Source organism: Anarrhichthys ocellatus, unplaced genomic scaffold (assembly GCF_004355925.1).
Source record: "Anarrhichthys ocellatus isolate YVR2014 unplaced genomic scaffold, GSC_Weel_1.0 scaffold73, whole genome shotgun sequence".
NCBI classification, from domain to species: Eukaryota; Metazoa; Chordata; class Actinopteri; order Perciformes; family Anarhichadidae; genus Anarrhichthys; species Anarrhichthys ocellatus.
In genome coordinates this window covers 1,970,878-1,983,702 of record NW_022280103.1, presented here as the reverse complement: position 1 = coordinate 1,983,702, position 12,825 = coordinate 1,970,878, and the positions used below count along the sequence as shown (strand labels likewise).

Below are 12,825 nucleotides of genomic sequence, written 5' to 3'. Positions count from 1 at the left end.
CGCAGACTTTAATCCAATGTTCACATTTCTCTTCTGGAAATGTATTCAAATGAACACATGTAATAAGATAATGCCTCATTTGCATATTCAAACATACAAATTCAGAAAACTTGCAAACCCCCAAAAATTGTATTAATTTAAAAAATCAACAGGCCAAGTTTTATGCTGATATATATTAATTGCCATATAGTTCTAAATGTACTGGGGGGATGTAAGGAGCAAAGGGAATATTGCTGTTGAAGTTCTTTCACTTTGACTCAGCACTGATTCACTGTGCCCATGAATCCCTTCTCCTCCACTTCGTTTTCAATCACTTCTTAAATGTCACTATTTCTGTGGACTTCTTAGGATATTCTGTATGTTCTCTTCAGCCAAGATGTCAAGTCAACATCGGACTTCTGCGGAAGTCCAAGTCAGTCCTCTCCCAGTCATGTTAACCTGTTGTTTATGTGTATCCATCTCACACAGGCAGCCCTAAATATACTTAGTTACATCTGACCACAGTGATGTAATTGAGTCCATGGCAACAGGTACAAACTGAATGTTGACAAAAACGCTGAAACATTCATAGAATCAGTATTTTTGTTAAAGGAAGTAAACGGTGATACTGAAACAGACTCAGATCAGTAAAACTACTCCTTTAAACTCTAATCAGCTGCTTGTCTCATGTCATTCATGGCTAGATGGTTTGGAGAATGGCTGCAGTAATGTCAGCTAAAACACACAACTGCTGGTGGGATCCTTTCAAACGCCGTGGATGGTCATTTTGGAGCTTTCGCATTACCCGCCAGACTGTGTTATCACACTTTCACTCACTTATAGTTGAACAGTCAAGCTGCAACGTAATGACATCCGGTTGTATTTAACCAGTCGGTCAGCCAAAACTCCAGTCAGATAGAGAGTGTATCAGTCAACAAGACAGCCGTTTTTTTGAACAAAGCCACCAGGCAAGTAAGCAAGTCAAAGAGGCATTCAGCTCGCCAGTCAGCTGGCCAGGGATCAGCAGGAGTAGATGGAACTGGCATGAAGCCAGTTTGAGCTCCCTGTGGAGGTGCTGTGGTGATTCACCTCTGTGCCTCACTGAACCTCACTGCCTCACTGGCCTAGAATTGATATTCCACATCGCCATTTCACATCGCCAAAAACATTTTGGCGAAATGCAGTGTGTTGTGATAGGTTAAGTAGGACAAAATGAGGAGTGTTCAGTGTGGGTCTATTCTATCCCAGCATGCACCGAGACAGCCTGACAAGGTGTCTATTAGCTCGGACAGATATTCTCACTCATCATGCCGACAGAGAAGTCCCTCTCTGCACTAGGCTGTGGAAGAAATCACAGGCATCATGCGTAGTTCTAAACCCTGAGACATAAAAGTCCGATGTCTTTTTGGCACGGAAACCTTTTTCCCTATTCACGTTTCTTCAAGCTTCCCTTCTTCAGCTGAATAACCACACACAAACTCAGCTGTAAATCAATCCGAAATGACTTGGAAAGGCATAGTGACCTCGTCAACCAAACCATGACAGGAAGTGGGTGGAGATGCTTTTAGCCACATGGATGGATGAGTGAAATAACACAACTACTGCCAAAATCAAAGGTAGCTTTTTTCTTGTGTATTCAGTTGTATTGCTGGACTCTTTGTACTTTTTCTTTACTCAGCAATTCAAATGCATTGTAGTGTACAACAAGGATTCACTAATGTTCCTCCTTTGTTGTTTTCTAAGAATAGCACAGAAACACAGCAGGTACCTTTACCTTTAGTGTGCTCACTGGCGAGATTAGTTTTGAAGTGAAAAACAGCAAAATGTGTGATTTATACGAGAATAACGTCTTTAGACATAGTGTTGCTTTTCAAGTGCTTGTGGATGGCAAGGACAGAACACAATGACACCAGATGCATGCTCATAGGTAGAGCAAGCTGAAAAAATATCATATATGTGATATGAGTCATAAATTCTGACTGTATATTAAAGTGGCTGGCACTGAAGGAAAGACTGCTGTGTGACTCCAAATGACTTGTCTAAGTACACAAGTCATTTGGAGTCACACAGCAGCCCACTGCTCCCAATATGCTGGGGATGGGTTAAATGCAGAGGTTACATTTGATACATATATGTACCTAATGTACTGTAAATGACAATTATAATAAACTTTAAAATAAATAAATAAATACGAGTTTGCATATTAATGGCGACAGTGTGTTGGTGCTATATGTTCATTTTGAGTGAATTTCTGAGCTACCGCTATCTTCCTCCGGTTGTTCTTTGCCTGATAAAATCATATCCTCACTTTCCTTTACACTCTGTGCTTTCTCAGACAAACTGGAAAATGACTTCACAAATACCAACTAAAGCAATAGAAATCCCTACAACAGCAAATCAATAATGTATGAATAACAATCCCCCTGCTGCTCTGTACAACAGTGGCTTCATCACCAGATTCTAGAGGGACTGTAGCACTGCTAAGAGTTGCTTCAATGGATTTTTAATAATACATCTGGACGATGTAAGGACTGACGCCAAAGAAATGACCCAGCCCAGCTGTGCAGCGTGGGGTGACCCATCATTTTACCCCCAGAAGGATATAATTATTTATCACCCAGCACTGGCTTAATATATTGCAACTGTATGTTGTTGTTCCTTAAGAAAGAAGACATGATGAGATTGTTTTGTATCCAGGTTCACGCAGACTAGAATGTTCAAAGCTGGTCGTCCTGCCTGAATGTGTCCTTGGGCAAGACAGTGGAACACAAAGTGGGCTAATAGCAGTGCATTTTACTACAGCGCTATTGTACTGAAACAGATAACACCTTCTTCACAGATAACAGCTTCCAAAATTTGAGAAATAAATTATAGAAACAACTCTCCTTGTAACTTCAAAAACAAATGTCCGTAAGTAGTCCAGGTGATTGTTCTCTCCGGAGCCAAAGCAGTAAGACTTCATCGTGTTTTGCCAGATTTGGGAAAACATTAAGGAATATGCTCACAGCACGGAGGTGTAGACACGAAGTTCAACACTCAGACATTCAGCAAGGTTCACCCTCAACAGCTCCTCATCATTTCTACCACATTAGTCATGCAGTGCAGGATAAAGCTCAACTGTTATTTTTACCTCATAATCCGACGTTGAAGCCTGACGCTTTGAAAACCTGGTGGAACTTGTCGGTTCATTGTAATTATTTGATTCATTTAGGCGCTGCACATAGTTGTGAATTCAACCTGTACATGTGCAGTATGGTAGGAGTAGTTAGTTTTGCATTTAAACCCTGCTACATTGAGATATGTGACCTCGTGCCTGCACCTAAAATGTTAAGACAGATGGAAGAAGGGCTGAGGAGGGGGCTGCAGCATCCACTGGCAGATGGTGGAGGACCTGCATGTTCATAACATGTTCATAACATTTTCATAACATATTCCAATGATATTTTGATTTCAGCAATAGTTTAATAGTGGATCTTTGGTTGAATGGTGTTCTTTATTATTGAATAGCAGCTAAACAAGAAACGTTTCACTGTAGTCTCTCTCTCTCTCTCTGTCTCTCTCTGTCTCTCGCACACACGGATATGTACTTTGTTGTGGATTACATTTACTTTTGCCGTATCACAAATTAATTTCAAATGAGTCTTCATAAGTCCGAGTGGGGAGGAGGTCTGGGTGGTGATGGGTGAAAAACGCAGGGCTTTCACCCAGGAGACTGCTGTGTCCCGTGTGAAACAAGTACTTTTGTTGTGTTTTTCTGTTGCAGTCATTTTAAGCCTAACCATTATTTTAAGGGCCATAATGAAAACATGCACAGCCTCTGTGCAGCATAGGCTGTATGCTGTGTTGGATGATGCCGTATTGCGTCATCTCCACAGCACCCCCCCACACTTGATGCATGTTCCTACTGCTGTGTGAAATGGATGTTCAGAATGGCAGGGCTTGGCAGCTGCTTAGAGTCTCACATTTTCTTCATCGCCACCAGGAAAAGCTGCTCGGTGTAACCCAACAAAAAAAAAAAGAAGGTTTTCTGTTTTTCAAGTTAACTTGTACATCCCCAACATTGCTAATGGGTAGATGATTGAAGAACCCCTGGTATTGGTGAATTAGTGCATGGCTTTCCGTGTGCTGTCGCTCTGCGTCTGTGTCTTGCTCTGACTCGTAGCTGGAGGCTGATTAATTATTCTCTGTGTGAAGGATGTTTTGGCCCAGAGTGATTGCTGCCTCTCTGTGGGACTCCTGTTCCCTAGATCACCTCAAGCCAAATGAAATGTGGTGAGGAGGAATAAAGGGTCAAAGCCCTCCATCTCTGCTCCCCCCCCTACTGCTCCTCCCTTCATCCCCCCAATCCCCGGCAGCCGCAAGGTACAAAGTATCCCCTGGACGGTTTCCTTCTTAGAACCATCGCCCGGTCTGACACGGAATCCAGTCGATGTCAATGTGATTTACTGAATATTTCATATTTCATACAACTTCTCTTGTTTCTCACCTCTCCCTCCTTTCAAGCTTCTCAACTCCTTTCTGTCTCTATTTCCGCTTCCCTCTATTTCACTATTTTTGGTCCACAGAATTTCGCTGCATAGAATCGCATAGTTGTCATCGGTTCACTTTGTTCTCATCAGTTCAGGTTCGATGTCCTCGAGACGCAGGGGGATCAAGGAGGAGGCTGAGAAGGCTGTGTTCTAGTTTGCAGTTGTTAGTGATGTCAGATGCTCAGTAAACAGTCAGAGCTGCCTGCAGTGGTGATAGCAGTTTGTCAGGGCTAAGGCAACAGCAGCTGCCCATGTAAATCCTTTTCATAACATTTCAAAGGCTGTTTATCAAAAGGGGTTACATCTGTAGATTCCTGTGCTTGTCTGGTGAAGGTAGTGGCATTTATGTAAGAAGGTAAAGTTTAAGTCCACTCATCACAAGCCCATTTTAGATTTGACAGTTTTTTAATGATTTATGTGCCATGTTCTATCAATTAGCCTCAACATGATATGTTTGAGGAGATGACTCTGTAAATCAAGGCCAACCGTCTTCAGCTCTGCATACATTTGTTACAAATAAGGATTTTGTGTTGTGACAATAGAAAACAATAAAGTCAATAAAGTAACTAGATGAATGTTTAATGGCGTAATCATATTAGGTGTGTTAAAAACCGTTGGATGACTCATACAAAGACAGAATTTGGATGTTATTTGCTACGTTTGTGTATGAATCCATGCTCTGCATTCGAGTAGTGTTCACAGGCTTCACAGGTGACTGCAGCCTTATGGATCAAACTTAATGAAACCATATGGTGCAACATTTGGAACGCAGAAGAGGGTGAAACACAAACAGGCAACCACATGTTAGATAACACAAAAAAAAGTTTCGTACGACTGCATGAAATAATGTGCACTTGCATTCTGGTCTTCTCAAAATGAGGGTCCCATACAACAAAACTGCATTGTCAGTTATGTTTCAAGCGAACATTTGTTGTTGACGTGTCACATTTGGCTTTAATCAAAACAGGAAGGAGGTCAGGGTGGATGGATGGTTGTTTAACACCAGAACACCGCTGTTCCTAAACCTAAATGTAATTGAGAAACACTATAATGTTGATATACACATATGTAGAAATGTTGATATGAATCAACGTATCCTTGATTTGCAGAAACGTGCAATGCCAACCTTTTATTCTAGCGACTGGGTTGGGTGGAAAGTACATTAGGGTGTGAAGGTTGAAACAAGAGTTCTAGCGACTGGGTTGGGTGGAAAGTACATTAGGGTGTGAAGGTTGAAACAAGAGTTCTAGCGACTGGGTTGGGTGGAAAGTACATTAGGGCGTGAAGGTTGAAACAAGAGTTCTAGCGACTGGGTTGGGTGGAAAGTACATTAGGGTGTGAAGGTTGAAATTAATGAAAACGACAAAATATATTTTTTGTCCATGACCTCCAGAAATACACATTTGTTTTCTGATTTGATGCCCCATCAACAGGATGGCATCATTTGTCTTTCAAAACTTACAAATCCATTTCATGTTAGGTTTAAGCAGAAAAATCCCTTGGTTAGACTCAGGAAAAGATCATGATTTGAGCTTAATTGATCTACTTTGTTCAGGTTAGGGTACATTTGTCGTCATGGTTCAGGCTGTTCTCATACACTGTATATGTACAAATAGCAACGCACAATAATTTGTGTATAACCCACAAAAGCATGAGCCAGGACGTCCAGGGCTGCCTCTAAGGAAGTCGTTATAAGAAGAGGGACAATGTTGTGGATAGACGGGTCAATCAAACACAGGACTTTCACCAGGAGACCACTGTTCATGTGTGAAAACAAATCAATTAATTTGACCTTACTTGTGTTATGTAACTTACTTACTTAATTGACACCAGGTATGTAATTTACATAACAACCACACTTATTGCTGTAATTCAAATTTAATCGAAAAATGACATAAGAAATATGAACAGCTGTATTAGGAAACATTGCATGGTTCCAGTAATAAAGACTGGATTAAGGTTAGAGATCATCCATGATCCATGTGAAAGAACTGATGCCCTCGTTTTTCTTAAGAGGACAGTCAGACGGAGGGTTGCGTGGTGGATGGTGGTGCAGCATGTAAATGGAAAATGGACCACATTTTTATAGCACTTTTCTTTTTCTTTTTTTTGTGATTCAAAGGGCTTTACAACACAAGCCAGCATTCACCCATTCACATGGCAGAGGGCTGCCACCTGCTCAGCAGCGATAAACATTCACACTCACACAGTGACTGCTCTACTGCCGGAGCCACAGATGTGGAAGGTGAAAGGTCGCATCTCATCACACCAAAAAATAACATTCATACAAAATAAATTCTATACATGTTATATTTGACGTAACCAGGATATTTTGCCATTATTATATTTGTCACATACCTTTTCTTGGTCTTCTCACCGGGCTGCCCAGCGGATCAAAATATGACACTGTAAACACGTGGTAAAATTGATTTAATTATGAATTGATTTAAACTTACTACGTTTATAAAATTAAAGTCAACACAAAGACAACAACAACATATTGTTGGGATATGAACACTGGTCTCCTGGGTTACAGTCCGGTGTTGGTTTATCCATCCAACCTACTGTACCTTGCTCCTCTGAGTGGACTTCTTTGGTCCGCTCTTCGTCACTACACTCCCAAAGCACTTGCTCTGACGGCCACTAATATTGCTCCAGATGGGGTTTCCATTGTAGTTAGTTGAAAGCCTGGTGCGTCTCACAGAGACACTAACGCGGGCCTCGTGCATCGGTATCAGAAGCAGAGGGGTGTGAGTAAGCGTCCATATTTGGGTGCGAGATGGTATATTGTAGCTGCCATGCAATTGCTGGTTCTCTGGCTTGAAGGTGTATGCAGTGTTTCGTGCATGTTAGTAGTGCTATTGACTGACAGTCTCATGTCTCTTGTCAATTAATAGCGTGGCAAAATCTTTGATGGTTGACAAATCTGCCTTACCCTATTTATAATTGAATATTTCTCTCTTACTGAGTTGCATTGGTCTATCTATTCATCAAGCTAGATGCATCTGTGCAATGGTTGTATCAGAAGATGTAACGTCCTTTGTTTCTTCTTTTCTCAGGTACAAGAATATCAACCAACTGTGGACTGGCCGTCCTCCTCCTGGCGTGTGGTTTGGGGAGGGATGCCTTGTTATAATTTGAAGAACTGACATGGGTCCCTGATCTGATCTCGCTCTCGTTCTGTTTGCTCTCAAAGTGAACAAGAAAATCACCCCCTAGTCCCCCCCCCAAACACACACACGCACCATGCGGACAGCACAGTTGGCCGTCATTTCCCTGCCACTACCGCTCTTTGCTCCCAGCACATTGCTGATAGCCACTGTAAACACCGGTCACCTCTAAACCCCTTGGAATACCTTTTGTACAGACGGCGACTCGATACCATCTGAGGTGCAGCGCTCCAGTGTGAAAAACGAACTCTGTAGCTTGTCGGATAACTCTCATGGAAGAATGACATTCCTCATGTTTTCCCTGTTCCAGTTTCATGTGTTTATTGCTCAAAAGTGAACAAGAAAAAAAGAGGAGAATCTATATTTGTGTAATATATATGATTCTAGATATATATATGTTTTCTTCAAAACACCTAGAATTACTGGATGTGCTGTATACATAGCTCAAACTCACCTTATTGGCCATGGAACTCCATTGTGAATAGGCCCCGAAAGAAACAAAATAAATTAAAGTACACTTCAATTTAGACTGTTAACATTAACCATGTGGTTAAAAAAGCGTTTAAATTCTCACTTTTCTTCAGCTGTATTGGCCATTGAAATGATCTAATGTGCATACTTTTACATCTTGTTAGTGATACGTATACAGGTGTGCATGCTTATTGACCTTAAAAGAGGAGAACATAAGTTATTTGAGCTACGTAAGTCAACACTTGGGAGTTCAGTGTTACAGTTTGTTGAATTTAGCTTTATTTTAATGTGCTAGCTTTGGTGTGATAAATAAATTGTCCCCTGTCATCTTAATTTGTATCGCATCCTCAGTAGGAATAAAAAGGATGTCACAATTTATGCGTCATTGGAAAATCCTGATATATGACCGTTGGATGATTAATTTTAATTGACCTGCACCATTTTCACACGGCAGGCTTCAGTTGCTGTGCACCTCCCCGGTATGTCTCATCACTACAGAGGGTGAATGAGAGTTTACCCACTTTGGATCACGGGTATTGCTCGTTTGTATTGTTTTTTGACGCCAGCACACAAACACACACATTTTGCAGGTAGAGGTTTGAGTGTCTGGGTGAGTTGAGATGCAGTGCAACACAGAAAGTCGACTTGTCATCAACACTGTATATGAGCCATGTTTGGAAGAAATTAGTTAGTTTTCTTAATCTTCTCTCTTATATCTTACAGTAATATATTTTTAGCTTTATTTTCAGATGATATTTCATAGAGATTTTTATCCACGCAGAGCATTTATAAGCAAAACGCTTTGACAATCTGACACAAACAGACAAAGGTGTTGTTTTTTTCATAGTGTAACAACAGATACAGTATAAGCTGAAATAAATATAATGGTAATATTTTGTTAACTTTTGAGCTGAAAAGACACTTGAGCACCATCAGAAACACACACATGCTCAAATTCAAACTGAAATATGTATGAATAACGGAGTAGCTGATTTATAACTCAAGAATCATAATGTAAGTGAATGTTATCGACTGTGAGTGTCATGCTGCCTGAGAGCAGCAGTTGTCCTGCAATAAGATCAATATTTTATTTTGGTAGACCCTGAAGCACATGCTAATGTTCTGCTCAGTTAACAGCTAAAATGTGCGCTGAATTAAAGTAACATGAAGCATGATTATGTAGTTCCTCATACGTTCCTCATGGTGTACGGTATAATCGAACATTCATACATAACATACAGATGTAATTGCTAATGATTACTGTGTGCTGTGTGTTCTCAAAAAGCAACATTCACCTCCCCTCAAGCTTTTATTCCGCTTTGCAGACAAAGCATAAATCCCCCCCCCCCGTATAGTTGCACTGCACTCCCAAAGAACTGTGGAGGGAAACTTGTTGATTCAGCACCGGCATTCAAAGGCTGTTGGAGTGCTTAGTCATGCTCTGGGATGAGACCCGAGACATCTAGTGATCAGCAGCTTCCAGGCTGGGTACGAGATGTGAGGGCGACAGAGGGCGACCCCGTCTAATTCCTCAAGTTCCAAATAGCTTCAGGGTGAATTTGGACAGGTATTCTAGCATCACTGTCACATAGTACATGCCAATCGATTGCTGTGTTTTGAAATGACATGTTATGTACAATGATTCAGAACATTTAGTTTGCAGAAAGAAAAGAATCCACTTCATTTTAAGGTAGAACAGGATTTGGATGTTGATTCTGTTGGAAATGTGCCCGAGCACTTTGGAGAGTGTGCACTGTTTGAGAGGACAGTTTGTCCAACCCTCATGTAAAAAGTTACAGATCTGTAAAACTTGTAAATGAAATAATCAGCATGTTAACATTTTCTTTCTTTTCTTCAAACATCCATTTAAAAAGGCAGACGCCAGTGATGTTCTGTACTTGTAACAATGGTGTCATGTACTCATATTCAAGTGTTAACAAGTCCAAAGTGGGTTTTCATCTCCTCAAAATGAACTTGGGTAAAATGTATGACTAAAAAAAATTAAAAGTTCTATATATAGTTATGATTATTAGAAACATCTCCTTTATAAGGCTTTCATCCTAATCTAGGGGACTCACTTGACTGTGGGTCCTTGCAACATATTAAATAACAAAGAAGGGGATTGGAACGATGATTGATTTGATATTGTGATTGGATTAATTCTAAAATGTAGTTGTTCCGATACCATTTTTCCTCCCTGATACCAATTCCAACATCTGAACTTGCGATTCGATAACAGTGCTTTAAAAACTACAAATGATTATTATTATTATTATCATTATTAAACAGCTGTATACTACTAACCCTCCATGGATGTGATATGATTGCTATCATTTTTGGAGAGACTAAACACATAGAACTTTGTTTTATCATCTAGTTTGACAGATTGACAAATGGCTGACATTTTGCTAGCTGTGGCTGACGATACACTGTAGTCCGATCGGGAGGCATCGGATGTGCGTCTCTCAACAGAGATGAGAAAGAAGCAAGGTATCCTATGAAAAGTTACTCATTTTTTGTGCGTTTTCCAGGGAAAGTCAGCAACTCGTGTCACTTGTTACATGCATCCGGTCTTTTCAAAATAAACGTCTGTCTTCACAGGCAACTCGGTTAGGTTAAGGCAACAAAAAAGATTGCCGTTGAGGTTAAAATAACTACGGAAGTGCTGTTACTGAAGTACGGAAGTTAAGTGCCAAAAACATCAATGGTGACTTTTCGTTTCACATGGGGAACTAACTGCTGGCTCCTGGCTGAAAGATCTGTGTTTATTAGACCCACCCACCTTTACCGCTGCCTTCCAGCCCTCCCTGTGTGCTTTAACGGTCTTTATACTTCCTCATTCATGATTACGTAGATAACATACTCAATCATTTTATGGGATATCTGCAAATTACGCCGCATTGATTTTCATAGCTTTCGCTACAAATGCTGGATGAGACCAGCCTGCGATATTTCTGGAACTGATGATGAAAGTAGCCATTCCTCTTCTTCCACATCTCTTGTTGAAGGCAGGATGTACGGATCAAGTACCGAGTCACACGTGAAGTTGTTCCTGAGTAGCCTAAATGAGCTGGTAAATAACATGATACGATATTGGATCGGGGCATAGACCAGCGTACTCGCGTAGCCAGCATTTTAAGCTGTATCAATTCTGGTATTGGTATCGGAACAACTCTAAAGAAATGATGCTTATTGACGAACTGAGTCATGAGTTTGGGTTGCAATGGAGGCTGAATTGCTTTCAAGCAACAAGCTTACTTGTTGTTACTGAAGAGGAGAACAGTTCACAATGATGGCGAGAGCAGCAGTTCCTTCATCCAGGATGCTATTTCAGAAACATTCTTCTGTTCTGTTTTATATGCCACGCTACTCTATCATCCACTCTAGATGTATTTGTTTCTTCTAATGTATTTCATTTCAATGCGGTCCTGTCTGTTTGTTGAGCTGTCAAAAAAATTCTGATGAATTCTAGTTCTCTTTTCTTTGGTATTGTGTGAGGCTTCTGTACTGAAACATTGCAACAGTTTGTATTATAATGCCGAAATCTGAATAATATTTAAATAAACCATTTTCACAGATGAAATTCAAACACTGAGGGATTCCATCTGTTTGCTTGGTAACAGACTGAGCTTTATACTGAGTGAACTGAAGAGTGCTGACTACGCCGAAAACGCCACCCGTCTCTTTAGTTTGAGCCAAAGTCACTTTTCACTTGATAGTTCTGCTAAATGTTATTTAAAATCAGTCCGTCCTTCATAATGCCGTAACACAGAGGTAAAGGAATGGGGAAAAAAACGGAATGGGAGGACGCAATATAAAACTAGAAAAGAACTTCCTGAAGAAAATGTCAGTGATTGCTTTTTGAAAAGCTGCTGATTGGACGACTTTATAATCACATAAAAACTAATGCATTGGCTGAAGTACAATATCGAAGATTTGGAAAGGAATGGAAGCTTTGCAACACTTTAGCATTATGCTTTGATGCATTACACTAAATGACTTTGTTAAATACTTTTAGTTTCTAGTACTAATACAATGGGACTGAATGTGCCTCTATAGACTTTCATGAAGTTTAACGTATAATGACTCAGGTACAGGTAACAGTAATGACATTCTGTACACCTGATCAGTGTGCAACACAACAGAGCTTGTTGTGTACACAAGTGCTGAGTTATGAATACAATGGCAATGGAGCAGGGCTTAATAGACATTAATGATTACGCAACTGCACCTAACTCATAATCAAGATCAGAGTTGATGGAATTTGTGAGGGTGTTACCTACTTAGTCACCTATTCAAAATTGGAATGCATTCTGTTGAGATGTTGAGTAATAATACAGAGGGGCTCAATGGGCCTCCAGAGCCTTTGATACATTACGTACCATAATAACTCAAACTGTAGATGTCATCATAATGTAGAGATAGTCAGTGTGTCAACAGAGTTATTACAATATACAGGTGGCGTATTATAAACATGTTCAGACTGAAGTGGCCTCCATGGACTGTAATGCAATCTATATGCAGGATTTTGTGAAGTTTGCAACGCATACACATGCTTACAAATCCCATGGATGTCGATGACGATCGTATTAAAATATGATTTTGTACATTAACATTTATCAGTATGAAAAACACCCATGCGGATAGACTTTCACATAATTTGAAATATGAATCAT

General features: G+C 40.3%; 1 protein-coding gene across 1 annotated transcript in view; it reads left to right on the top strand.

Moving 5' to 3' along the window:
* vstm2a (V-set and transmembrane domain containing 2A) overlaps positions 1–11,738 on the top strand; it is a 78,413-nt gene extending 66,675 nt beyond the window's left edge. The window contains exon 5 of the mRNA XM_031873663.1: positions 7,568–11,738. Coding sequence (XP_031729523.1) covers positions 7,568–7,644 — 77 coding nt within the window. The 3' untranslated portion in view covers positions 7,645–11,738. The remainder of the gene's footprint in view (positions 1–7,567) is intronic.
* The last annotated feature ends 1,087 nt before the right edge of the window (positions 11,739–12,825 follow it).